This window comes from Lepisosteus platostomus, chromosome 11, assembly GCF_059453375.1.
Source record: "Lepisosteus platostomus isolate fLepPlt1 chromosome 11, fLepPlt1.hap1, whole genome shotgun sequence".
NCBI classification, from domain to species: domain Eukaryota; kingdom Metazoa; phylum Chordata; class Actinopteri; order Semionotiformes; family Lepisosteidae; genus Lepisosteus; species Lepisosteus platostomus.
Genome location: NC_142621.1, coordinates 38,573,265 through 38,601,005, shown reverse-complemented (window position 1 = coordinate 38,601,005; position 27,741 = coordinate 38,573,265). Strand labels below are relative to the sequence as shown.

Here is a 27,741-nt window from a genome sequence, read left to right as displayed (position 1 = left end):
ACAAGACATGAAAGTTTTTCAGAGAAAGATTTCTTGTTAACCATTAAAGACATTAAAATAACAGAATAAGTAATTCATTTTTCTTAAAAATGACATTTCTTATTTTAAAACTGTCAATAAAAGCAATTAAAGCAAAAAATAAAAAGCAGGTCTTCTAACAAAACAAGAATACATCCATCCTAAAAAAGTATTTTTAAGAAAAGCAGTAACAATTCAGTCTGCTTACACCAGAAAATGGAATAGGACACACCTTGCTGTAGAAAATAGGGTTTAATGTAAATAAAAGTAAATAAATTCATTAGGCTATACAGCAAAATGCACAACTTGTTGAGTGCAGAGGACAACCAAATGCAATATAAAACAACCCTTGGAATAAACATTTTGCAAGGCCTGGGTGTGTTACAACATTTATATACTGGACTATCATTATTACCACTTGAAAAACATGATCCAAATTTAAATGATGGGTACAAACGATTATGGATACCTGATGAGAGGCTGGATCACAGTTACATGACCAAATACAGCAGAACCTTTTGCTGGTCTGGCAAAATGATCTCAATAAAAGCAGCTCCAGTGCACCACCCTGAGCACTGAGAAGCCTGTGACGTTCCAACGAGTGGTAAGCTGCTTCAGTTTCTACATTATTGGCAATGAATGAACAGTACATTAATGGATGAGAAACTACTGTATATTTTAAAAAAATACATAACCAGATGTTTTCAGAAAATATCTTTGAATATCCCTTACACTTAATAAATGTTAAATCATAAACACAAACATTTTAAACACCTTTATTATAGACATTTTAAAGGCCAAGACAACTTTCTCATACTTCTGTTCTTTACTATGATGAACATAAGGCCATGGATGGCAGAGTCTAGATGAAGAGAATTTTTATAAAAAATTCAAAAATAGTAACAAACACAAGGACAATAAAATGTTTATTTTGATTTATTTTTTTGCAGTGCAGAGTACTAAAGTCATTTTCCTGTGCTTGCTGTCAAACAAGGTAAGAGAGCAGGTTAATACAAAAAAGATTGTTAAGGTCACTTTTCATTGCATTACAAGGTAACTACACACATTACACTGTATTACACTTACAGCATGTGTTAATTTCTTTTTATCTTTATATATCATATCAGTGTCACATGAAGTTATTCTCAGGCTAAATTTGAGTGATTTCTAAAAATAAATGAATGCATTATTGTGAAGGGCCAAATGTAAAGTAGTACTTACCTATGTTATCAAAACTTTACAAAGTGCTCTGGCTTACACTCACAGTATGTCCTCCTCCAGATGTTCCACTCCAGAACTACCTCAGCAAATTCAAGGAAGACCGAGATTCATACTGATCTTTTTATAGTTGTTCTGCAGCAGCAGTGATGGTGAATGTGGCTCTTGAGCATATATTCAGAACAAACTGGTCATATACAACATTTGATGATAGTCAAACATGATGTATTATTTCCTTTTTACTTTAATTTTAAGAGTATAAAACATTTTATGTACACTGAAATTTATATACTGTATGCTGATTGTATTAATTTTTAGCAAATAATCAGGAACAAAAGTAATACATTCAAAACTTCACATTTATGGGGTAGTAAAATTAGTCAGCTCTTTCAAAAGGGAAAAATGAACAATGAGTTAAATGAAATGAATGAGCAAAGAAACAGAAGCTATTTTAATTAAAAATGACAACAGCTGAGAAGTGAGGGTGAAAAAGAATATTAATACTCAGATGGGTAGCTTGCCTTAGGCTTGTTTAGTGAGGGTCTTGAGCAATATAGTTCAGACAATGCTACTGTATGTAATCAGTTGTGACCAGCATTCACTTAACAGCATTACCAAGGTTAATTGAGATCGCAATCCCTGCATAACACATACAGTATACTTTATATGCTCATCTTATTGTGCAGCTGTGACCCAGTGGCTGGGTACTGTAGGTGGTTGTGAGTTTGACCAAAAAAGAAGCATCACTCCTTCAAGCAATAGCAGCTTGTCAGTTGGTGGAGAATAAGAAATGGGTGATAGATACAGTAGCTAAATATGTTTGGAGAAAGAAATTGTTTTTTTAAAAAGGGAAAATCAAAGAAGACTCTTGGTATATTCTTCACAATGTAAAAGACAATGAACATATTTACATGTTATAAAAATATTTTATCCTAATAACACAGTACTTTACAGAATATATAGAGAGATTCATTGAAATAAACCACAGCATCTATTGCAGTTTCAATACCTATCAGTATATAAATCACAATCCAGTCTGTGATTCTTCAAAATGAGGTCAATCAGATGCTATCCTATGAATCTTACAGCTCCTACAAGGAATCTAAAAACTTAATTCCTGCACCTTCTTGTTTTGTACCACAGTAAGCCGCCACCATGAGTACCGACGCGGAGATGGCTGTATTTGGCCCAGCCGCCATATACCTCCGGAAGCCAGAGAGGGAGAGAATTGAGGCACAAAACAGACCCTTTGATGCCAAAACAGCAGTTTTTGTGTCTGAACCCAAGGAGCTGTACCTCAAAGGTGTCCTCCAGAGTAAGGAAGGGGGCAAAGCCACCGTCAAAACTGAGAGTGGGCAGGTAGGTAGCATTTGCTAAGAGTAAAGGAAATTTCAAGGTTTTTACTTCATCTACTGCATTAATTATGAATAAACTTCTGATTTTTCAGACTTTAACAGTAAAGGAGGATGAAATCTTTCCCATGAATCCTCCCAAGTTTGATAAAATGGAGGACATGGCCATGATGACTCACCTCAATGAAGCCTCTGTGCTGTATAACCTCAAAGAGCGTTACGCAGCATGGATGATTTATGTAAGTGTTTCACTGAAGCCAAGACAAACCAATTCAATTTCAATTGACTAAAAAAAAATCATTAAGACTTAATTTCAAATACATGAATATCATTCTTCCAGACCTACTCTGGGCTGTTCTGTGCTACAGTGAACCCCTACAAGTGGCTCCCAGTGTACAACCCTGAGGTGGTGGCAGCCTATAGAGGCAAAAAGCGCATGGAGGCTCCGCCACACATCTTCTCTGTCTCTGATAATGCCTATCAGAACATGCTCACAGGTACGTAAATACCTATGTCTTACAGTTATCTATATAGATTTACTTGTTGAAACACTTTATTCAACTTAATGATCCAATTAATCAATGAAAATATTTTCTTTCCAGATAGGGAAAACCAGTCCATTCTCATCACGTAAGTATTTCTATAATATTTTTAAAAATATGGCATATGGCATTTTCCATTACTTCTGTTTTAAATAAACCTCTATTTATCCTCAGTGGAGAATCTGGTGCTGGAAAGACTGTGAACACGAAACGTGTCATCCAGTACTTTGCCACAATCGCAGCTATTGGGGACAAGAAGAAAGAGCAAACTGGCAAAATGCAGGTTAGACAGCACTGCTAATGGATCATGAACAGCTGAAGAGATCTTGTCTGTAACCTACTGAGTGATGATCCCATGTACTTTGCAGGGAACTCTGGAGGATCAAATCATTTCAGCCAACCCTCTGCTGGAGGCTTTTGGAAATGCCAAGACAGTGAGGAATGACAACTCCTCTCGCTTTGTGAGTTAGTCTTCTATTAGTCTCACACAGTACCAGTTAATTTGTCAAATATTTTACTGTAGTTTTCTAATATGTATTATTTGCATAATCAATAGGGTAAATTCATCAGAATTCATTTTGGAACCTCAGGAAAACTGGCTTCTGCTGACATTGAGACTTGTGAGTTATTTTAATTCTCAGTAGTTCACAAACATGTAGCTTACTCCCATATCTCTTCAGAATTGTAAAATATATATTTTTACTTCTATTATTTCACAGATTTGCTGGAGAAGTCCAGAGTAACATTCCAGTTGTCAGATGAAAGGAGCTACCACATCTTTTACCAGATAATGACCAACCACAAACCAGAGCTCATAGGTGGGTGAAAACTGACAATTGTAATACTTTTCCAGTGATCACTTCAATATAACATTAGTTAGTGCACTGTATTTAGACTATGTTTTTGTTTCTTTTTTCTCTTACAGAAATGCTCCTTATCACCACCAACCCCTATGACTTCCCCATGATCAGCATGGGTCAGATCACTGTGGCCAGCATTGATGACAAGGAGGAGCTGGTTGCCACAGATGTAAGTTCAAACTATATGAACAATAAGATTCTGGATGTAGCATTTATTTGTATTTCAAAATGGAACATGTTTACACTTAATCATACAGACTGCCATTGACATTCTGGGGTTCAGTCCTGAGGAGAAAGTTGGCATCTACAAGCTGACAGGAGCTGTAATGCACCATGGCAACATGAAGTTCAAGCAGAAGCAACGAGAGGAGCAGGCCGAGCCTGATGGCACTGAGGGTAAAATGTATACTATTCTACCCCCTCCATTCTTAATGCTCCAGTCAGACAAACTTAAATTATACTATAAAAGAAATGAATAAATATGCTCATTTAATAATTGAATCCTTAATTAATTAGATGTACTGTATAGTCAAATAGTCTTAGATTTTATATGATCTCTTATTCTTGTGTTATATTAAAGGTGTGTGGTGCAGTAAAGCAAATGATGTGAGGTGATAAACTGGTTGACATCAAACAATTTTAAACTCTTTGGTACACCTCTCGTTGCAATAAGTGCTAATACAAAGGGTAGAAGTCATCTTAAGCAGCAGCTAGTATACAGTAAATCCAGATTTAACTTAAACATTTTTTGTGTCCCCTGTGTTGCCTGGTCATGTGGATTGAGTGTAACACCCTGGTCATTTTACGTAGTTTCCATGCTATACAATTCATTGTGTATTCTAAAACGAGGCATGTACTGCTGTAAAATAGAGATAACAGAATAATAATGGATAACAGAAGTCTGTGTTTTGAGTATAACTATCTTTTTATATGCTGTGACTATAATGAATGCATTTTTTGATATTCAGTTGCTGACAAAGTTGGTTATCTTACGGGCTTGAACTCGGCAGACCTGCTCAAAGCCCTGTGCTACCCCAGAGTGAAAGTGGGAAATGAGTTTGTGACTAAGGGACAGACTGTTCAGCAGGTATGATGTTTACTTCTAAACACATTGTCAGATTGATTTTCAAGAAATGAAAGTTGTTCTTTATCTAATAAGATAATGTGTTGATTTGTGAATCCTTTATTAGGTCAACAATTCAGTTGGTGCCCTGGCTAAGTCTATCTATGAGAAGATGTTCTTGTGGATGGTTGTCCGCATTAACCAGATGTTGGACACTAAGCAGGCAAGACAGTTCTTCATTGGTGTCCTGGATATTGCAGGGTTCGAAATCTTTAATGTAAGTTATGATTTCAATATAGTGTATAATATGTGTTTATGCATGCATTTGTGCAAGCTGAAAGGGAAGACTAGAGATAAGAATACAAAGAGAGACAGAGGATTTAAAAGCAAGGAAATACATTTCTTTAAAGAAAATCCACACTGTCAGCTTCAACAATTTGTGTATGGTATTTTTTCAAGACCCCAGGTACTCTCTGTGTCTCTTATTTTCTTGTTTGTGTTTTACTGCAAATTTAATTTCCCTTTGCATTCTGAAATTATTTTGTCATTGTTGATCATTAAGACACTGCATATAGAACAACTGATATGCCTAGTGGCTTTCATGATTTTAAATATAAATTAAACTGAATAAAATGTTGTGCATAACCCTTTCTGTTCCAGGCATTCACAATCCAGCTTTCTTAATGGAACTTTGTAAGATATTCTTTTCAGACCAGAAATCTGTCTGGCTGCTCTCCTTTATACTGTTTCTGTATGGAAGAAATACATTTGAAATAAATGAAGATAAATACACTATTCCTATTGTAATACTTGTAATACTATATTTTAAACACTTTTTTGTATTTCCCTTTCCTACAGTTTAACAGCTTGGAACAGCTCTGCATCAACTTCACCAATGAGAAGCTGCAACAGTTCTTCAATCACCACATGTTTGTACTGGAACAAGAAGAGTACAAGAAAGAGGGAATTGACTGGGAGTTCATTGACTTCGGTATGGACTTGGCTGCCTGCATTGAGCTCATTGAGAAGGTTTGTATGATTATTGATGCAATTCATTCAGATGATACTGATTTTTGCAATCTATATTATCCATATTTGATCATACGGACTGAGTTTTGTTATCCATATCATCTGAAATAATTTGTCTGAACAGCCAATGGGAATCTTCTCCATCCTTGAAGAGGAGTGCATGTTCCCCAAGGCCTCAGACACAACCTTCAAGAACAAGCTCTATGACCAGCATCTGGGCAAGTCCAACTGCTTCCAGAAGCCCAAACCTGCCAAAGGCAAGGCTGAGGCCCACTTCTCCCTGGTGCACTACGCAGGCACAGTGGACTACAACATCAGTGGCTGGCTGGACAAGAACAAGGACCCCCTGAATGAGTCTGTTGTGCAGCTGTACCAGAAATCCTCCATGAAACTGCTGGCCTTGCTGTATGCCAGCTTTTCCGCTGGTGACGGTTGAGTATTAGTTTTTATTATTTTTGCTAAATACTGTACTGATTTTGTAGTTTTGGTTCCTTAAAAATAATTTTTTTTTTGGGAGCCTGATCATTTTTCTTTTCTATTATTTTTACAGACGCTGGTGGTGGAAAGAAGGGAGGCAAGAAGAAGGGTGGTTCTTTCCAGACTGTGTCTGCTCTCTTCAGGGTAGGTTATAATTGTTCCAGAAAAACAAATTTGGCTCAAATTACATATATTTAGGTTTCAACTTTAAAAATGGACTTTTTGAAAGCTTTCTCCTCTTTAAAAAATAACTACATTTAATATCCTCTAGGGAATGCATGTTTTTATTTACATAAACATTAAATTAAGATTAATTAAGATCAGCAGAGAGATTAAAACATCTTCATTTCTCCTTCAGAAGCTCTTAATATACAGTAAATGCTAAAGTATATAATCAAACAGTGCACTTTAAACTCCACAGGAGAACCTGGCCAAGCTCATGTCCACCTTGAGGAGCACCCATCCTCACTTTGTGCGCTGCCTTATTCCCAATGAATCAAAGACTCCAGGTAATGAGCACAGAATGTTTAGATCATTTTAAATTTACATCAAGATATGGTGGTATTTTCTTTATTCAAAAGATGTAGCATCTGTTTAAAAACAACTATATCTCATTCTTTCTTTAGGTCTTATGGAGAACTTCCTGGTTATCCACCAGCTGAGGTGTAATGGTGTGCTGGAAGGTATCAGAATTTGTAGAAAAGGATTCCCAAGCAGAATTCTGTATGGAGACTTCAAGCAAAGGTACCGTAAAAATTAAAGCATAATTAACTTAGAAATGTTTACATTTAATTCTTAGAGATTAATGGATACACAAATACCTAAGAAGGAAGAAGAATTTCAACACTATTCTTTTCTCTACGTTTCTGAAAGATACAAAGTTCTGAATGCCAGCGCCATCCCAGAGGGTCAGTTCATTGACAGCAAGAAAGCTTCAGAGAAGCTCTTGGGATCAATTGATATTGACCACACTCAGTATAAATTTGGGCACACCAAGGTAGGACTTCAGCAGTATAAATAATGAAAGGAAATAACACTAACGTGCAAAATAAGCCTGAAATGTTTTGTCAAAGTTGACAAATATTTTAATACGAAGCAATTGCACATTTGTTACATACAGTACATATGGTAAGAACAATACTTGACTGTTTTCACTCTGGCACATAGCCACATTTGCTACATGTTTATGCTTGAATAAATAGATGTATAAAGTTAAATAAATAAAAATGAGAAAATCAAAGTCAATAAGGCTAACACCAACACACACCTGGGCTATAACAGTTAGGGGGCTCCAACAACTCATGCAGCGATTGAGATTTATGGGTGACTCACATCATGTACAGAAATATTCTAATTAAAAGTACTGTGTATATATTTCATTGAGATAAAAGTTCTTAAACAAGTCTCATATGGGTATTGAATAAGAGTCATTTGCCCTCTGATATCAAGTTAAAATTTCTATTTAAATCTACCTGCAGTACAAGCACTGTTTGTGTTGATCACTGTTGCCTTTTCGGATTTGCGCTCCTACAAATTGTAATCTTACAATTACTCTTGCCATATGTAAAGAGAACTAAAAATCATTAAAGAATGTCAGTAAGACTTCTACCCTACCAACACTACCAGTACCAACACAAATCTTGCCTATAATTAGGGACTTCCAACAAATCATGTAGGGCTTGAGAAATATCCTAATAAAATGTATACTGTATTTACAGCATATTTTATAGATAACAAAATGCTTAAATCTTTCCCCTCAATTTCAGGTATTCTTCAAAGCTGGCCTGCTGGGTACCCTGGAGGAGATGAGAGATGAGAAACTGGCTGCCCTCATCACCATCACTCAGGCTTTGTGCCGTGGCTTCGTCATGAGAGTGGAGTTCAAAAAGATGATGGAAAGAAGGTAAGAACAAAAATGGAATGAGAATGAGAAACTTGGGCTGAGAAACATTAGAAGAGTTTTCCATCCTGGACAGCCTTCAAGAGCAGCAGCCCTTGTAAGGAACAGTTTTCTGACAATAGATGAAAGAATTCTGAAAAGTGCCACTTAATGGCAAATTAAGTTTAACAAGCTTTTAACTTCAATTAACGTAACTACTCATAAAGTACTGTAACTTATGACCTGATAAAAACATTAAAGGTGGTGTTTAAGCGATGAGTTAATTTATCAAACATGTTTCTTGCAGGTGTTAAATGATTATTTAATCACAGGAGATGTTTTAATTTCAACTGAAAAACCCATATCTGACATACATTCAAAGAAAAGGGCAATAGAAACAGTCAGAACTATTATCCGCCAAAACAGTTTAAATTCATCTGAGTTCTTGGTATATTCCGTATTGTATCACAAAACAAATACAACATTGAAAAAGAAGTTCAACATTGAAAAACATAACAAATATTCATTTTTTCATACAGAGAGTCCATTTACAGTATCCAGTACAACATCCGCTCATTCATGAATGTGAAACACTGGCCATGGATGAAGCTGTACTTCAAGATCAAGCCTCTTCTGAAGAGTGCCGAGGCTGAGAAGGAAATGGCCAATATAAAGGATGAGTTTATCAAGTGCAAGGAAGACCTGACAAAGGCAGAAGCCAAGAGAAAGGAGCTTGAGGAGAAAATGGTTTCTCTTCTGCAGGAGAAGAATGACCTTTTTTTACAAGTGCAGTCTGTAAGCACTACCAGTCTATTCTGCAATATTCAATTATAACATACAGCTGCAGCATTGCTGAAAACATGATTTTTGTATCTAACAAGTACAACTCTGAAATGTAATTTTAGATTTAGTAACTAAAATCAATTATTTATCAACAGGAAATGGAGAGTCTCTCAGATGCTGAAGAAAGGTGTGAGGGGCTGATCAAAAACAAGATCCAGCTTGAGGCCAAAGTGAAAGAGATAACAGAGAGACTGGAGGATGAAGAGGAAAGTAATGCTGAGCTGACAGCCAAGAAGAGGAAACTGGAGGATGAGTGCTCTGAGCTGAAGAAAGACATTGATGACTTAGAGCTCACCTTGGCCAAAGTGGAGAAGGAGAAACACGCCACAGAAAATAAGGTTTGCTTCTAAAACGTCCAAAATAACTAACTAGTCATTAAAAAGCCAGTATAAAGATATGCTTAAAGATTTATTGAATACTTCAAGGTTAAAAACCTGACTGAAGAGATGGCCACTCAGGATGAAAGCATTGCCAAGCTAACCAAGGAGAAGAAAGCCCTCCAAGAGGCTCATCAACAGACCCTTGATGATCTGCAGGCAGAGGAGGACAAAGTCAACACTCTGACTAAAGCCAAGACAAAGCTTGAACAGCAAGTGGATGATGTAAGTGACACATCCAAACACATACTTCTTGTATTTTCAGACAGCCTGAACTAAAAGTAATAATGTGTCAAATATTCTAGCTTGAAGGTTCACTGGAGCAAGAAAAGAAACTCCGAATGGACCTGGAGAGAGCCAAGAGAAAGCTGGAAGGTGATCTGAAACTCTCTCAAGAATCTGTCATGGATCTGGAAAATGAAAAGCAACAGTCAGACGAGAAGATCAAGAAGTAAGATTGTATTAAATATATAAATATATATGTCATTTGAAAATGCTGTAACAATTACTATAATAATGTGAATATTTTTTCTCCTTCACAGGAAGGACTTTGAAATAAGCCAGTTCCTCAGCAAGATTGAAGATGAACAAGCACTGGGGGCCCAGCTGCAGAAGAAGATTAAGGAGCTACAGGTATTTCAGGGACAAACCTAATACTTATTTTGGGTTAACTGTATTTCTATTATTTTCTATAATCGCCTACATATTATATACTTTCATAATTTCTACAATCATCTAGGCTCGTATTGAAGAGCTTGAAGAGGAAATTGAGGCTGAACGTGCTGCTCGGGCCAAGGTTGAGAAGCAGAGGGCTGACCTCTCCAGGGAACTTGAGGAGATCAGTGAAAGACTTGAAGAAGCTGGAGGAGCAACTTCTGCCCAGATTGAGATGAACAAGAAACGTGAAGCTGAGTTCCAGAAGCTCCGCCGTGACCTTGAAGAGGCCACTCTGCAGCATGAAGCCACAGCGGCAGCTCTCCGCAAGAAGCAGGCTGACAGTGTGGCAGAATTAGGGGAGCAGATTGACAACCTGCAGAGAGTCAAACAGAAGCTGGAGAAGGAGAAGAGCGAGTACAAAATGGAAATTGATGACCTCTCCAGCAACATGGAATCAGTTTCCAAGTCAAAGGTAAAATCAAATCTGACCCTTATTGATGTAATCATATTACACACATTTTTGTTTTTACTACAGTATACTGTAAGATGTTATTATCTGAATGACAGGCTAATCTGGAGAAGATGTGCCGTACCCTGGAGGACCAACTCAGTGAACTGAAGACTAAGAGTGATGAAAACGTCCGCCAGGTCAATGACATTAGCACACAAAAAGCAAGGCTTCAGACAGAAAATGGTAAAATATTATTTAGTGTTACTAATTTTGGCTATTTTCATAAACAGAACAATGAAAGTTTCATTTACTATTGTTTTGTTCCCTAAGGTGAACTTGCTCGTCAGCTAGACGAGAAAGAAGCTCTGGTTTCCCAGCTCACTAGAGGCAAACTGGCCTTCACTCAGCAAACTGAGGAGCTGAAGAGGCAGCTGGAGGAGGAAGTGAAAGTAAGTTGTGTTTATAATATACAGTATGAGATTCTTTGCTCCTGTTAATTTCTATTTTAGGAAGGTATCACAGTAGTCCTACTCCAGATATAAGAAAAATACATTGTTGGCTCCAGTTTGAAATAGTTGATGTAATGTGTTGCTGCTATAGGTAGTAATGCAGCCACACTTTTATATGAAGAGCAGGGAGATAACATGGGCAAGCAGTCAAGCAGCTGCATGAGCACATAGCAAACTGTTAACAGACAGCAGCAGGGACAGCCTGGCACAGCAAGACAAGCACGCCTGTGTAGTAAAGGAAGTGTAGTAAAGGAAATGATTAGAACAATTCTTACTAATTTTGCTTTTTCATTAACAGAAGAATTAACTATATTTATTCAGAACAATGCTCATTCATTCAATGTATGTTTGTTTAGAATGATGCCCTATGTAGAACAGGTGCTGAAAAACTGCAACAATACACAAAATGTAACAGAGCATTTATTATGTTTTCCAATGAAACGGTTTAAAAATCAATAAATGTAAAGATGGAAAGAATGAGAAGGATGTTAAAGGATGCAAAATATGAACAAGGATACTGCAGCTACAAACTACAGTATGGAGCAGCTCTGAATTAAAAGTCTGGAATCAAAGACAGCTTTTTTTCTAAAATAGGACAATGATTTGTATATTAGAATGAAGAATAAATTATGTATCCAAAAAATGTGATGAGGAAATACAGTATCAGATTCTCCAAGTTTAATTATAATCATCATCTGAATCAAGGTATGTAGATGAAACAATTACACATTTGTAAATACAGTGAAATTAAAGTAGCTGACAGTAATCCCTTTCTTTTGGAAGTATATTTTTAGCCAATATATTCCCTTTTTAGGCCAAGAATGCTCTGGCTCATGGTCTCCAGTCCGCTCGCCATGACTGCGACCTGCTCCGGGAGCAATTTGAGGAGGAGCAGGAGGCCAAGGCAGAGCTGCAGCGCTCAATGTCCAAGGCCAACAGTGAAGTGGCTCAGTGGAGGACAAAATACGAGACTGACGCCATCCAGCGCACTGAGGAGCTTGAGGAGGCCAAGTAACTACATTATTTCTACTGTTAAATTGAAAGTTTTTCTTAAATGATTGAATCAATTCAAACAATCTGCACTTTTCTCAGGAAAAAGCTTGCCCAGCGCCTCCAAGATGCTGAGGAACAAATTGAGGCTGTGAACTCCAAGTGTGCCTCTCTGGAAAAGACCAAGCAGAGACTTCAGGGTGAAGTGGAGGACCTCATGATTGACGTGGAGAGAGCAAATGCCCAGGCTGCTAACCTTGACAAGAAGCAGAGAAACTTTGACAAGGTGAAGAAGCAATTCATATAGAAATGCAAAAAACAGTTCAATTACTTTAAAATAAGACACCTCAATCCTCATGTGTAAATGTCTGATATACTACTGTAGTTCATATTTCTGCAATTCTTTTTTTCAGGTTCTGGCAGAATGGAAGCAGAAGTTTGAGGAAGGCCAGGCTGAGCTGGAAGCTGCACAGAAAGAAGCTCGCTCTCTCAGCACTGAGCTCTTCAAGATGAAGAACTCCTATGAAGAGGCTCTGGATCATCTTGAGACCCTTAAACGGGAGAACAAGAACTTGCAGCGTAAGTACAAAAAGAGAAAAATGTTGAGTTTATAAGGCTATGCAACTATAAGATTAAAAGATTAAACATGTTACTCTCCTTAGAATATTTACATTCTGCGTAATATATCTTCCAAATAGAGGAGATCTCAGATCTCTCTGAACAGATTGGTGAGACTGGAAAGACCATACATGAGTTGGAAAAAGCAAAGAAACAGGCCGAGACAGAGAAGTCTGAAATTCAAACCGCGCTGGAGGAAGCTGAGGTACTAAACACAAAACATTAAAAAAATTGGTGGATATTTAAAAAAACTTTTCTTAAGTAAGGTTCTTAGATTGTCAGTGTATTTTTAGAATGTAAGAAATACATTATTTAAAATGCTAATTTGATATTCCTGGTCTGTTTTTCCAAGTTCTATTTAAAAAAAATACAATATAAAAGGTGTGCTATTTACTTCAATATGTATTACCTGATATTATTGTACTTCATTGTCTTTTGGGTATACATCAACATTTTCTGTCTTCATTATGTAGCATTTAATTTCATATTTATTTCGTATAAGTGCTAAATTAATACATAGAAGAAAACATTTCATAGGTTGTCAAAGCACAGCAGACCAGGAAATCTGAGCTATAGCTCTTTGCTTCCTCCTACATTATCAGATTTAATTATTTCACTATTCTTTGTCCAGAAGAATAGGAATTTACAAATGTTATCTTTACATCAGGCATCACTGGAGCATGAAGAGTCAAAGATCCTTCGTGTGCAGCTGGAATTGACTCAAATCAAGTCTGAAGTGGACAGAAAGATTGCAGAAAAGGATGAGGAAATGGAGCAAATGAAGAGAAACAACCAGAGGATTGTGGACACCATGCAGAGTGCTCTTGATTCAGAGATTAGGAGCAGAAATGATGCCCTAAGAATTAAGAAAAAGATGGAAGGAGATCTCAATGAGATGGAAATTCAGCTGAGCCATTCCAATCGCCAGGCTGCTGAAGCCCAGAAACAACTAAGGAATGTCCAAGGACAACTCAAGGTACTGAAGATTTTACCCTAAACCATAAACATTCATGCTCTTTTATTTTTAAGGATCATTTGATGGTCATGATGGCGTTTTGCTTTTATCAGGATGCCCAGCTGCACCTGGATGATGCCCTTAGAGGACAGGAGGACATGAAGGAACAGGTTGCCATGGTGGAGCGCAGGAACAGCCTGATGCAGGCTGAGATTGAGGAACTGAGGGCTGGCCTGGAACAGACTGAGAGAGGCCGCAAAGTGGCTGAGCAGGAACTGCTTGATGTCAGCGAGCGTGTGCAGCTGCTGCACTCCCAGGTTAATAAAAACCTCATATTTCTTACAAGTTATTAAACTTTCATCTTTCTTTTCATATTTCTGTAAGTTAAAAATGTTGTCATTTCAGAATACTAGCTTGATCAACACAAAGAAGAAGCTTGAGAGTGACATTGTTCAGCTCCAAGGTGAAGTTGATGACACCATCCAGGAAGCAAGAAATGCCGAAGAGAAGGCCAAGAAAGCTATCACTGATGTGAGTCACCCTCAGCATTTCAAGCGTCATCTGACTATATACTGTATACTGTATACTGTATATTTGGCTGGTGGATATGATAGACCACAAAAAGTATAATGATCTATTTGTTTATAAGATGCACTTTAGTGAAAACACATAAAGTCTAAGTAAAAAGAAAATATTACATGTACATTAAAATAAAAGAACTGCAGATACTGAAAGAACTGCTTTTTTATAAACAGAGTGGATACAAATCAGTAATTAATACACTGTTGATTATGTACTTATGACAAATCCCACTTCTTTGGAAGTGCGTTTTTTTTTTTGTGTGCAGATTAGGTGAATGTCAGAAAAACCCTGATGTAAATATAACCTTCTCAGCTCAAATTTGACCCTCCCTTTGCATGCCTGTCTCCTTTGCCATCTTAAGTAAGTGGAAAGTACCTCACCCCAGTCATCCCTGTTTGGTCAGACCCACTCTTATACCTTCATTACTATACCGGTGGGCAAACACTACGACAACCGAGGCTGCAACTTCTTGCAAACCTTCCCCTGTACTCACTAACCTCTTATGAAAAGCTTGTCTTCCTCTTGAGGTCTCTTCATATTTCTAAACGAACTATTAAACCAGGAACCTTCTGCTAATAACAAAGCATTTCACCATTAGACCATCTATCTACTGACCTTTAAACAGGGGAACCGGCTTCCAAACAGGTGAAACCAATAACCTCATGAAAATGAAATGAAGATAATTCCTTTTATTTCTTGTCCTGGGGTATCTGTTCACTGCCCCCATGTGGACCATCCCAGTTTTGACACTGCCTGGGATACATGCTCCGTGATTAAAACTAGTATATTCTACTTCAATACATTTTTTTTATTCCAGCAGTGAAATATTCATTATGATGATTTTTTTACCATACAGTTGTGACATTTTTCACAGCTTTAAACTTTCCAACTAAAATATCTAACTTATCATTTGTTTTCTCGTTTGTGCTAAAATATCTTTATCATCATCAAGTTTAAATATATTAGCTAATTTAGTGCATTGTGGGATCCATCTGGTATTGTTTCTTGATGTCTTTGCTAAAAAATTACACTATTTGGAACCTTAGCGAGGTCTAATTAATTCAGGACTTAAAAGGGTCAGGTAGAAATCTTTCCTCATGTATAAGAAATAGTCATTTTCAAGTTGCGTAAAAATCAATTAAATATTTTTTGCTTTCAGCAAAACCAGACTTGACCAGACTTTAACCAGACTTGAAGTCAGAGCCCAACCCCACTATTCACTCAAGAAAAGAAGAACATATCTAAAGTCCTTGTCATTGATGTTAATACATTTCAGGCTGCCATGATGGCAGAGGAGCTGAAGAAGGAGCAGGACACCAGCTCTCACCTGGAGAGAATGAAGAAGAACATGGAGGTCACAGTGAAGGACCTGCAGCACCGTCTGGATGAGGCTGAGCAGTTGGCAATGAAGGGTGGAAAGAAACAGCTTCAGAAGCTGGAGGCCAGGGTAATCTGGGTGGGATGAACAGGGTCCATTTTATACAAATACAGAGAACAGACTTGTTTTCACATTTGATTGGATTTGTAGGTGCATGAGCTGGAAAATGAACTTGAAGCTGAACAAAGGCGTGGAGCTGAGGCCATTAAAGGCGTTCGAAAATATGAGAGAAGAGTCAAGGAGCTCACCTACCAGGTAACATACCGATATACTGGATCTTCTTTAACATAAAGGTACATATCAGTACAGTAATTCACTTTTGAAAATGATTGTTTTCATCTCTACAGTCAGAAGAGGACAGGAAGAATGTGAACCGACTCCAGGATCTGGTCGACAAGCTGCAACTGAAAGTGAAGGCTTACAAGAGACAGGCTGAGGAAGCTGTAAGACATGGTCTTAACAAGCTTTGATTAGTTGCTTTCCTATGTCACAAATTAGAACATTATATATAAAAACTTTTTTTGCCATTTCAGGAGGAGCAAGCCAATGCTCATCTCTCCAAGTTCAGGAAGGCTCAGCATGAGCTGGAAGAAGCTGATGAACGTGCCGATATTGCCGAGTCCCAGGTCAACAAGCTGAGAGCCAAGAGCCGTGATATGAGCTCCAAGGTAAACTGAAATTAATCGTGGATTTCATTCTTTACATTTTAAAGATTTCTGCTATTCCTTAAAATGTAAGACAGCATGGTATCACAATGGTTAGCATTGCTGCCTCACAGTGCTGGGGCACTGAGTTCAATTCCTGGAGTACTACCTGTGTGGAGTTTAAATGTTCTCCCCATGTTTGCATGGGTTACCTCCAGGTGCTCTGGTTTACTCCTACATTCCAAAGATATACTGATAGGTTAATTGGCTTCTGGGAAAACTAGATCTGGCTTGAGTGTGTGTGTGTTTGTGTCTGTGTGACTGCCCACTGATGCAATGGCATCTTGTCCATCCTGCCTTGTGCCTGTTGCTTGCCAAGATAGGCTCCGGCTCCCCCAAGACCCTGTATTGGATAAAGCGGTCAGAAAATAGATAAATAGATTGATGGACAAAATATGGATAGCTGCATAGAACTTTAAAATATGCTCTTCACATTTCAGAACTAATAACACAGCCACGATATTTTAAATTACAAATTAAATAAAACAGTAAAGAACTTAAATGATTTGATGTGATTAATCATCATCATTATTCATCATTAATCATTAATCAATTTAATGTGATGATTAATCCTCACACACAAAATAAACATCTAATAAAAGCTAAATTTTTTAAATATTTAGTGCTCCAGAGTCTAAACTGTAAATCAAAATATCCTTTAAATCATATTTAGCTTATTTCTTTAGACATTCTGAAATAGTTCCAAAAGGTGCTTTCAAAATGTTATATTTTACGACTAAATCTGTCTAAAAGTTTGACAAAGAAAATGTATGCTGTGACATACTGTATGTGGTAAAAAGATGTCCCTGAAAAGGTGGTGAATCTGAAAAAAAAAATGTTTTTTTTGCTCCGTTTTTTTGCTTTCACATGATTTACTGGTCCTACATACTGAACAGTATTCTCAAGTTTTAGTTCCAGTTTTAGGTCATTAATGGAATGATCAGATCACAGTGGATTTTAAACAAATTTATCCAGAAATCAATTGGTTATCATGTTTTTTTTTTACTTTCCATGTCTGTGGCAGCTGCTACACAACATAGTAAAACGTAAAAGCTCAGCAACTGTGCTCTAGTTTGTATCCATGCAGCTACATTAAATTTAGCTATTAAGAGTTTCTAGTATAAAACTTTTAAAAATCTGTGCCTGTTGAGTAAGAGACAGTAGGAGACCTTTGTAAAAAAGTAATGTATTTTAGTATTAATCCATATTTTGCTTATGATATCATTAATAATGCATGACAGTTTGAAACCTGCAGACACTTTAACTTTTTTTTAGGATTGATTGTTGTTCAGGGTTTTAAAATAACCTTTTTAGAAGACAAAAGTTTTAAATGATTCTTCTCTGTACCAAATATTTTCAAGGACATTCCAAGGACTTGCAGATTACTTTTTTTATGGATTGTTTGTTGTTCAAGGTTTTAAAAATAACCGTTTTAGAAGACAAAAGTCACACTGAAAATGAAATGAGATCTGAGTGAGTTCTAAATGATTCTTCTCTGTACCAAATATTTTCAAGAGCATACAGTATCAGATAATAATAGAGCAAAACCATTTCAAAGGAACACTGGTAAGTGAATGGACTACAAATAATTAAAACTCTGGCTAAATAAAATAATACAGTATATATATATTCCTCTAATTTTAACAATAGGCTATATACTGTATATGTGTTTGTACTTGGCTATTGGCTACTCAACACATTCTCATTTGTAAACAATATGCCTCAGGTGTGGTGGGAGCTGGGGAGCTACAAAAGTATGAGGCAGAAGGAGGTTTGTTCTGCAGAAGAATATGATTATGCACATATAGAAAAAGAAAACTGCACATTTTGCACCTCTAAATCTGAGAGGTCATGGCTCTCTCTCACAGAAGAGAGGATTGTTCTCTCCAGGTCATGGGAGAGTAGCTGCCCCAGGTGAAGGAGTGCCTGAAGGTCTTTTTCAAGCATAGGGGCAGAGAAGATTGTGAGAATGACCAGTCGATTGGTGCAGCTGCTGCAGTAATGCGGTTGCTGTATGAACCCTAGTGGTTAAGCGGGAGCTGAGTTTTCGGACAAAGCTCTCTGTTTTCTCTGTTTTCTGGATCTACGTCCCTATCCTCACCTACTGTATGGTCATGAGCTTTGGGTAGTGACAGAAAGAGTGAGTCTATGGGTCCAAGCAGAAATTAGGTTTCTCCGTATAGCTGCTGGGCTTAATCTCATGGTAAGGAGCCTGGCAATTTAAGAGGACTCTGGAGTATCCACTGCTCCACCAGAGAGAGAGGAGCCTCTTGAACTTGTGTTTACTTTGTCTCGTTTTTTACCTTTACTATGAGTTAATTACTATAATTCTGTTTGCTTTTAACAGAGTAAAGAAGCTGAATGAAGAAGAGGCCTTGTACTTAAGAAATTCATACAATATGAGTTTCAACATGAAATATTCTGGTAAAAGTGTTTTGTGAATAAAATACTTTTGCTTCAACTTCACGTTTTGTGTTTTCTAGAATACTTATACAAATATCTAAAAAAGCCTTTAACAACTTTGAAATAAAAATGAATATGTTTCATATGGTTAAAAGAAATAAAATGCCTACTCTCTAAATTTATATTTCAAAGAAAGGTGTTTTCAGCACTGAAACATGGTACGCTTGAGAATAAGCAGATAAATAATCACTTTAATCAATTTGGTCTGCAGATACTATCAGAATCCTGCCACATCCTCTTTAACCTGAGAATCTCAGGAAGGTTTTCCTTTGACACCACTTGTCCTAAATTGACATTTAAATAAAATGTGAACCATTACAGGAATATCCCTTATTTTCTGCTGGGATATTCCTATATTAGCAAACTGAAGAACTACTTTACTTCCAGTAAGATCAATTTATTATATTTCCCCAATGCATCATTAATTTTAAGGTCTAAAATGAAGAAAAGTTAGCAAACAAATTTACAGATCCAGCCATTAAAAATGAGCGAGCGGCATAGTACTGCAGGTTTTTTTTGATAGGGTGCAATAATTTGTATTATTGCACCAGGTGGAGCAGTGAAAGCTTAACGTGGCATGTGAAGTATTTGGGCTGTTTCCAGAAAATGCCTGGTTTAGAATCCCGGTCAATGCTGAGGGACAATCATTTTCCGATTACAGAATTTAAATTGTACTGTATACTGTTTACATTTTTAATAATTTTAAACTGTGTACAGCAATTCAAAAGTAGGTATATTTTGTAAAAGCAAGATTGCTCAGTTGGACAAAAGTACACAACAGTATTCCACCTTCTTCATAAATATTTTATGCATCAAAGTCTTTAACTTGGTAACTTACAGTGGGTTTTAGATTTAATGTGCTTGTTCTAACATTATAAAGTTGATGTACTGTACTTAATACAAAGTTATAACGTTTTATCCTTTTCTTAGAACACGTAGTAAGAACATCACTTGCTGTTATTGTAAAAAAAAGTTGTACTGATTTAATACCACTTGATAGTTATAGTAACATGGAATCATGTAACTAAGCAGCTTAAATATCACAAGTGGATGTTTGGAAACATTTTGACATTCGTTTTTTAAAAAATAAAATGTTATTGTCCTTATAGTGGTAATGGACAATGGACTATAATGTAGGCTGATCAGAGAATTACTTTCGGTTTGTTACTTACTGTACATAGCCGAATACATAAAAATAGTTCATTATCACAGCTTATTGTGAATGCAGTGTGTTCAGCAGCCAGTAATCAGCCAACAATTTAACTTAAAACTTTAAACCGTATCTTGTACTGTACAGTATTGCGCAGTCCAAACACTTACTGGGAGATTGGTTCTGACGAAACTGGCTCTGGTGTGAATGTGTGTATCTGGATGAATTATTATACGCGATGGTTTCATGATTAAGGATTTCTTAACAGAATTCTTTAAGTTAAAGAAAGGAGGGAAGAATGGTTATTTTTACAATTGCCAGTAACTGGAGAACAGCTTATCAATATGCTGATACTGTACCATAACAGTGAAGACAAGGCAGACAGGTTACACTTTAAGAGAGCTAGTGACTCTCTCTGTTATGTACACCGACGCCAAATATTTTAGACCAAAGCACTCGCTTATGAGATCCTGGGAGGTCACGGTTCTGTACAGATTACAGAAAAGTGAACGTTGAAACTCCACCGGACATCGTATGTACTGTTTAACCATAAGCAAGGACTGATGCAACAGTGCAGTTGTAAGAAGGTTATTCCCTGGAAAATAGACACAAGAAGGACAATGTTGGACAATGCTGTGTGGCTCTGGGGGAATTTTTCTGTAAACTGAAGAGTTACAGTACAGAGGAGACACATTGTGTATCACCTCTTTTTACACTTGTACAGTAAGAACATTCCAATGTCAATTCGATACGGAAGATATTATTAATAATATTAATAATGAATGACCATGGACAAACTGTAAACTGAAGAGTTACACAGAAGACATGTCGAGTCTTGTCTTCTCAGCTTGGAATTTAACCTTTAGAGCGATTCATTTGGCTATATTTTCTACATAGCGTGATGTGTAAAATAATTTGCTATTATAGTTTGTTTCGAATGCGATGTGCCTCACTCAGATTCACATCCACATTAATAACATCTATATTTTGTCTTTATACAAATTTCAGCAACGAGAAATTTAAGATCTTAAACAAGCCCCCAGATATACTATAGTTACGACAAGGTGAAGTGGGAAGCTGATTTTTTAAACATTTTTTCAAGAAAATCAAAAATAAGAAATAATGGTATGTCCCTACCTAACTTAGACATTAATGATTTTAAAAGCTTAAACTTGAACACAAATCCAAAACGTTTTAAAACAGAAGCTGTAACTCTACTTCACACCTACATGTCAAGATCACAGTGTGTCCAGCAGCTCGTTTGTTTGGATTACACTATGAATCCCTGAGGCATACCATCCAAGGTTTCGAAATAAAAAAAAAATCAAACCTTTGTGATGCGTCACGCACTGAATTCATTGTGCCAACTGGCCGCTAGGCAGCTTGAACTACAGCTGAAAAGGGCAGGCAAAATGTTTCTAAGTAATCACGAGTGAATGAGTCATAGTGATGCAGATGTTTACAAAGAAAGTGGATTACAGTAATACTTTGAGCTATATAAATATATTTAGGTCCTTAAATTAATATCATTATTACTGTATACTGTATATTTATTTAGATACGGGATTCCATATTATATTCCCTATTAAGAGGGAGTATGTTTTTTTACTGCGATTACAAGCGCAAATATTCTTAGAAAAGGTTAAAACATTATAGCTTTTTATAAAGTATATAAACTTAAAATAGTCAGAACGAGCACGTGAAAACTTTCCCAAAATAACCACAGTACAGTAAGTGACCGAGTAAGAGACTTTGATGCATAAAATGTTTATGAAGAAAGTGGAATACTGTTGTGTATTTTTTATTTAATCTATCACTACCAGCCATATAGTGTGTATAATATATTCATATTCCTAAATTATATAGTTTATGACATTCAGAGACATTATGCTCCCCTTATTTTTATCCTCAGCTGCCAAAATTTCCCTTTATTTGTAAAATTCCATATACATATTCCATATTAAGCAGATTTAAACATGCACAGTAAAGAGATTAAATTATGCAATTGTTTCACTAACAACTAATGTCGTAGATCATTTCCTGCGGTACATGGTTTTACTGCGCATTTTGAATGGCTACATCTGTAGCATATTTAGGAAAACATGCCAAGCTCACGCTCATTGGAAATTATCTCCATGAAATTTAATCCTTTCTGCATAATGATCAGCAATTCACAATTAATTATTAAATTAAGTAGCACATGATTTTCTTAGTGAATAAACATGAAGCTTATTTTGTTAATATAATTTGTGTTATTCAACATACTGTAAACATACCGAGAAAGAGCATATTTTTGAAAGTAAGACAACACTATGTATGCACCATGACATCTAATATACTGTATGACCAACCTAACTTCTAAATGTAAAATTATGGAAAGTCACCTCTGTTGTATATACAACATCTTGTTACTGTTTTTATTTTTTGGTTAGCATGACTTATTGAAACTTCATCATTTAAAAGTCTATCATAACTCTCTCTCTATATATACTGTAAGTCTATTCAACAAAGTAGCTTATTCGATCAACTAATTTTGATCCCTAATTGCTGATTTCAAAATAATGAGAATATTCATAGGGACTTTAATTAGTAATTAATTTATATCTGTGTTCAATCAAGATTATCCTCGCTTTCATCTGCACAGTAGTAAAATGGGTTAAGGAGAATTCCAAACTATATTGTGGAAAATAAAGCTGTCCTTAAAACACAATTAAAATAGTCTCAATAATAACATCAGATGTTATTGAGAAAAACACCATTGTAGTAACAGAGCAATATTTTCTTATATTTATTAATGTGAAAACAAGTCTTTTTTAATTTGGTATCTCATTTAACTTTAGAAGATTAAAATGTCAAGAAGGTAAACATGTGTTGTCCTTAACCTGTTCTGAGTGTTCAACCACATTCAAATTCACTACATACAGTATGGAAATAAGGACGTTTCCTCATCAGGGAAACTAGAGAAGCCACCCTTGCAAATTTCATATAAAAGTATGCCTTTTTATGGAATCATAACATTTTTCAATTCCTTTTCATTTTTCTTATTTGGGCTTCTTCCAATGTTTTCCCTATGGTTTCATTACATTTTGTTAAATTCAGTCCATTCTCTATTCCCAGAGAAGGTTTGCTCAGATACAGCACATGGGTTAAAAACATGGCTGCCCAAACGGGTAAGTGGCAAACCGACCTGCCACCCACCAACTAAGTGTGTAACAGCAGAAGGAATGTGAATCCTGTAGTGTTACTTTACCAGTGCAATGGTCTACCAAGTGACTCAATCTGTCACCACTTCATTCTAAATCTAATTTTCCCTGAAAATACAAAAGAATTTAAAACAGTAAGCTAACCTTCAGATAAAACAAGCAACATTCATAACAATTTATATATATATGTAAATATACATTTACATCTTCAAATCATAAATAGAAACCTCATTTCTTCACATAAAAGTCCCACATAAAAATAAATAGAAAACAGGGATGAACCAAATACAGCTGTGATTTTATACATAGAAAAGATTTATGTATGTCAGAAAGAACACATGAGCCTTATAAAGATTATTTAAAAGGGCTTAATCAAAATACACTTGGTAGTCTGTTTCCTTTAAAAATGCACACTAGGTAATTTTAATGGAGTTTCAAGAGATTCTGAAATTATTCAAGTAGGGAGCTATCAGCATGCGTAGACTGCAAAGGAATAGGTAAAGGTGTATTCCAGGCTGAAAGACACAGCGTTTTGGATATGGAGCCTTCTTCAGGTGTAAAGAAGCCTCCACAGCCCGAAGAAGCCAGAAGGAGGTTCTGCAGCCAAAATGTTGTGTCTCTTTGCTTTTACTTTCAGCATGAAATAAACATTTACCTTTGCATTCTGAAATTACATTTTGTACAACTAAAGCATTTTACTATAAATTCACTGCATAGTGATCTCTCTTTATGTTTTCCAAAATCCTGTTGTGTTGCTCGAGGAGATTGTCTAAATATATTCCAGACAATTAATTAATCTATGCAACTTTTGGTAATACAGTAAAATTACATTAAATAGTGTAATAAATGCCGTACCTTTTATGATGAACATGAAGGAAAACGCAACTGCCAAATTCCTGTCATCTGGAACAAAAGACAAGAATAGTTTATACTGTATAGGAATCTGAATATTCCTATTAAACTTAAAACTCATGCATTAAGTAGAATTATTTATTAACGAAGATTTTTGTTCGAATACAACATACTTTACTGATGCTACAGTACTAAGATTCTAATCGGAGATCCAAGGACTGTTTAAAAGAACCTGTTGCATCAACAGACTCCCAGAAGGGTTGGACAAACTCCCTGTCACAGCTTTTATATGGGCACATTAGACACATAATTGGTCATCATGGCAAAATTTCTATTTTTGTAAGCTTCACTTGCACATGGCAAATTTAATTTCCTTTTATTACCAAATAGATTATATTGTCAGAAGAGCAGAATCAGATCCATCAACCCATGTGACTTTCACCATGAATGTCATATTTATTTTTGAAACCCTTGATAAGTTCCAAGTTCTAGCTCATAAAACATTCTTCTGGAAAATTTATCTTCCAGATGGATTTGATACTGGCCAACAAATTGTTGATGCAGCAGAGTTGAACCACAGCCCTTGATATAAAAATGATCTCTTGACTATGTGTTAGCTGAAACACATTTACAAAAGTATGAAAGGTATGGTTACTTCTTATTTTACTCATACAGTATATCTGAGATGATATGGATGACCCTTAAAGAAATATTGTACCACTGAAGCTTAACATAGAGCACGTAAAATGAAAAACTGTGTTACAATACATAAATACATTTGCCAAACTATTTGAAAATGAAAATTAAATCCTTTACTGCTTCAAATTAGAATATGTTGAAAAACTTTCTCTCTGTCCAATGGTTCATGAAGTTCTATCAAAACAACTTTAAACTTGAAATATAAAACAACACTGTTTTTGAAGAAATTATACCTAATGTTTTCCCATTATTTTTAACAGGTTTATTACTGTATATGTAATCCATAAGAAATGGATTCTGAATTGTTGTGCACATTCACAGATGCAAAAGACTTTAGGCAGTGAAGACGTTAGCTTTGCTAAGTCTAAGAAAGCATACAAAACAGACAGACTTTCAGAAGGGTCGACTATATCATCTTCACCATCATTAACTTACAGATATGATTTATATCCTTAAAAAAGAGTGATAAATGGCTTAAAATAAGATGTGAGGATTTAAATGGCATTTTGATATTGCCTTAAACCAAAAGAGTTCTACAAAATTAAAATGGACAGAAGTGTTAAACTACCACATCTTAACTTCTATTTTATTTCTCACTGAAACATTGAATTAAACATGTAGAGGCAAATCTAAAACTAAAACATTATGGATTAAATTCATTTAAAACTGTTAAAAATTATTTAATGATTTAAATACATTACAAAATGCTGATATTTTGAGACAGATCAAATCAATAATACTAAAGTACACAATTTTGTAATCTCAAACCTTTAAAATATCTTTGGGTTATGTCAAGAACGCACCACACATTGCAAAATATCCAGTATACAAATAAGAAAAACTCTTAAAAAAGAAAAAAGGAAATCAGAAATTTGATATCTTTAAAGTTTCTCCTAATAACATAATGTATTACAGGTGCCAACATGATACAATGAAGATTTGAAGTAACAACATTGTAACTTTTTGGAATATTGACAGTATAATTACTCTGTAACACTCTCAATTATTAAAAGCCAGTACTATAATAATAATTAATAATAATAATTTCTTACACTTATATAACGCTTTTCTGGACACTCTACTCAAAGCACTTTACAGGTAATGGGGACTCTCCACCACCACCAATGTGTAGCATCCACCTGGATGATGTGACAGCAGCCATAGTGTGCCAGAACGCTCACCATTTACAGTACCAGATATCAGTGGGAAGGAGAGCAAAGTGATGAAGCCAATTTATAGATGGGGATTATTAGGAGGCCATGATTGGTAAAGGCCAATGGGAAATTTGGCCAGGGCGCCAGGGTTATACACCTACTCTTTTCTAGAAACGCCCTGGGATTTTTAATGACCACAGAGTCAGGACCTGGGTTTTACATCTCATCCGACGGACGGAAGGTAGGTTCTTGCATGCACAAAGACTAAGAGCTAATATCCACCTGTTTCTAAAGAAACATACCTAGCTACTGGTGACACAATCTTTTTTGTCCACATTTTTGTAAGCAAGATAAAACAGAATTAAAACAGTATATACAGTACAACCACTTTCTTTTTAGTGCATGTTAAAGAATTCTTAAGCACATTCAGATTCCCCTTGTTGACTGTGTATTTTGACCTCACATTGAGACACAGAGGAACCAGGACAAGTTCTATTTAATCAATTTGGTTATCATCAAATACCTGATTAAAAACAGGGATGATTAGGTTCTTGAGTGGTTCAATCAGTTAAAGAATTTGAGCACAAGTTGAAATCTGCAGTCTAGACTTCACTATTTGGAATCTGGGCAATGTCACTTACATGGAAAACAGGTTACAGTGGGGGAAACTCCAGGGTACTCTTGGCTTTCCTGCAAACAGTGAATTATTTGATGCAGAGGGCTGCTGCCCTTCCAAAGACTTAAGTGAAAAAAACTAACTCTCCTGTGAGGTGCAGTGGAGCTCACAATGTGTCAAATGATGGACAATATTATTATTAAACTTTTATAACACTTTTCATAACATATCATTTGTAGGCACTTTGCAATAAAACAGCCAACAAAAGACATTGTTTGTGCAAATACAGTAAACAGAATTAAAATAGAAAGGAAAAGAAAAAAGTGAATTTTAAGAAAGTCTAGAAGGAGACCAGAGCATATTAGGTCTGAACATTTCAATTTCTGCACATATAATTTTATTATAAATAAACCCTATTGTAAACCTTTAATAACTCCTTATTGAACTTACTAGAGCTTTCACACATTCTTAGCCTTTGAAAATGATCATCTTTAGGCACTTTGAAATAATGCAATCAACAAGAAAGCCAAGTGTATATATATATTATACAAGTAATAGGTTTATTCCATGCTGAAAAAAAGAAGAAAGAAAACACAACATTTTGGCCATGGAGCCTTCTTCAGGTGTGAGAAAGACAGGGCAGTAGGCAAAGGTAATGTAGCGGGAGAACAAAGGCTGGGAGAGAGGAGGAGTGAGAGGCGGGAGCAGGGGACAGAAAGAGAGGCCAAACAAGAGGTGTGAGGTCAGAATAGGTGTAGAGAGGTGTGAAATGAAACCTGAAATGGAGAAAATTTAGAAGAAAAGTAGTCTGTTGTTAAGAGAAGGAGGAAGGTGTGATCCTAGCTTTAGGATAATTTTGGTTTCTGATGTACAGTATGAGTTCGGAGAACACAGACGGAGAGATTAGAGTGGTCATGGCCATCAGAGGTGAAATGGGAATCTGTAACATCATCAAACACGATGATCTGCATAGAAATGAAAGCTGATGCGTTACCTATGAAGAATCTGTCCCAATAGTAACACAGATATTAGATAAAAGGAGCAAAGAAATGAGGCTTGTGGGGTACAAGGTGAGACCACATTTGGAAAGGAGGAAAAATGT

The 27,741-nt window shown here is 36.0% G+C and overlaps 1 protein-coding gene and 1 long non-coding RNA gene across 3 annotated transcripts in view; one reads left to right on the top strand and one right to left on the bottom strand.

The window, feature by feature from the left end:
• Nucleotides 1–24,504, bottom strand: part of LOC148652629 (uncharacterized) — an 83,424-nt gene extending 58,920 nt beyond the window's left edge. For both annotated transcript variants that reach the window (XR_015925385.1, XR_015925384.1), the window contains exons 1-2: nucleotides 24,344–24,504; nucleotides 24,174–24,221 (exon numbers count right to left, since the gene is read on the bottom strand). This is a non-coding gene — a long non-coding RNA (uncharacterized LOC148652629). The remainder of the gene's footprint in view (nucleotides 1–24,173; nucleotides 24,222–24,343) is intronic.
• On the top strand, nucleotides 568–18,963 carry LOC148652630 (myosin heavy chain, fast skeletal muscle-like). Its single transcript, XM_088599587.1, has 41 exons — nucleotides 568–622; nucleotides 969–1,012; nucleotides 2,372–2,595; nucleotides 2,684–2,827; nucleotides 2,929–3,085; nucleotides 3,191–3,218; nucleotides 3,305–3,413; nucleotides 3,499–3,591; nucleotides 3,687–3,750; nucleotides 3,850–3,948; nucleotides 4,056–4,159; nucleotides 4,248–4,386; nucleotides 4,959–5,077; nucleotides 5,181–5,330; nucleotides 5,912–6,082; nucleotides 6,207–6,513; nucleotides 6,633–6,703; nucleotides 6,981–7,068; nucleotides 7,186–7,303; nucleotides 7,433–7,556; nucleotides 8,326–8,462; nucleotides 8,978–9,233; nucleotides 9,377–9,619; nucleotides 9,707–9,883; nucleotides 9,964–10,109; nucleotides 10,201–10,291; nucleotides 10,398–10,787; nucleotides 10,883–11,009; nucleotides 11,097–11,215; nucleotides 12,090–12,286; nucleotides 12,368–12,551; nucleotides 12,679–12,844; nucleotides 12,964–13,088; nucleotides 13,551–13,859; nucleotides 13,952–14,155; nucleotides 14,244–14,369; nucleotides 15,697–15,867; nucleotides 15,949–16,053; nucleotides 16,146–16,241; nucleotides 16,332–16,466; nucleotides 18,850–18,963. Exons 3-41 carry the CDS (start codon nucleotides 2,392–2,394, stop codon nucleotides 18,865–18,867), a joined length of 5,811 nt encoding a protein of 1,936 aa, XP_088455713.1. The 5' UTR covers nucleotides 568–622; nucleotides 969–1,012; nucleotides 2,372–2,391; the 3' UTR covers nucleotides 18,868–18,963.
• Nucleotides 24,505–27,741: the final 3,237 nt, after the last annotated feature.

What these genes read in the sequence shown, in the direction of transcription:
- LOC148652630 (XM_088599587.1), top strand. Translation starts at nt 2,392, where the DNA reads ATGAGTACCGACGCGGAGATGGCTGTATTTGGCCCAGCCGCCATATAC. An exon ending in TTCTGCTGACATTGAGACTT is followed by an intron (nt 3,751 to 3,849) that starts GTGAGTTATTTT and finishes ATTATTTCACAG; the next exon opens with ATTTGCTGGAGAAGTCCAGA. An exon ending in TTGAACAGCAAGTGGATGAT is followed by an intron (nt 9,884 to 9,963) that starts GTAAGTGACACA and finishes CAAATATTCTAG; the next exon opens with CTTGAAGGTTCACTGGAGCA.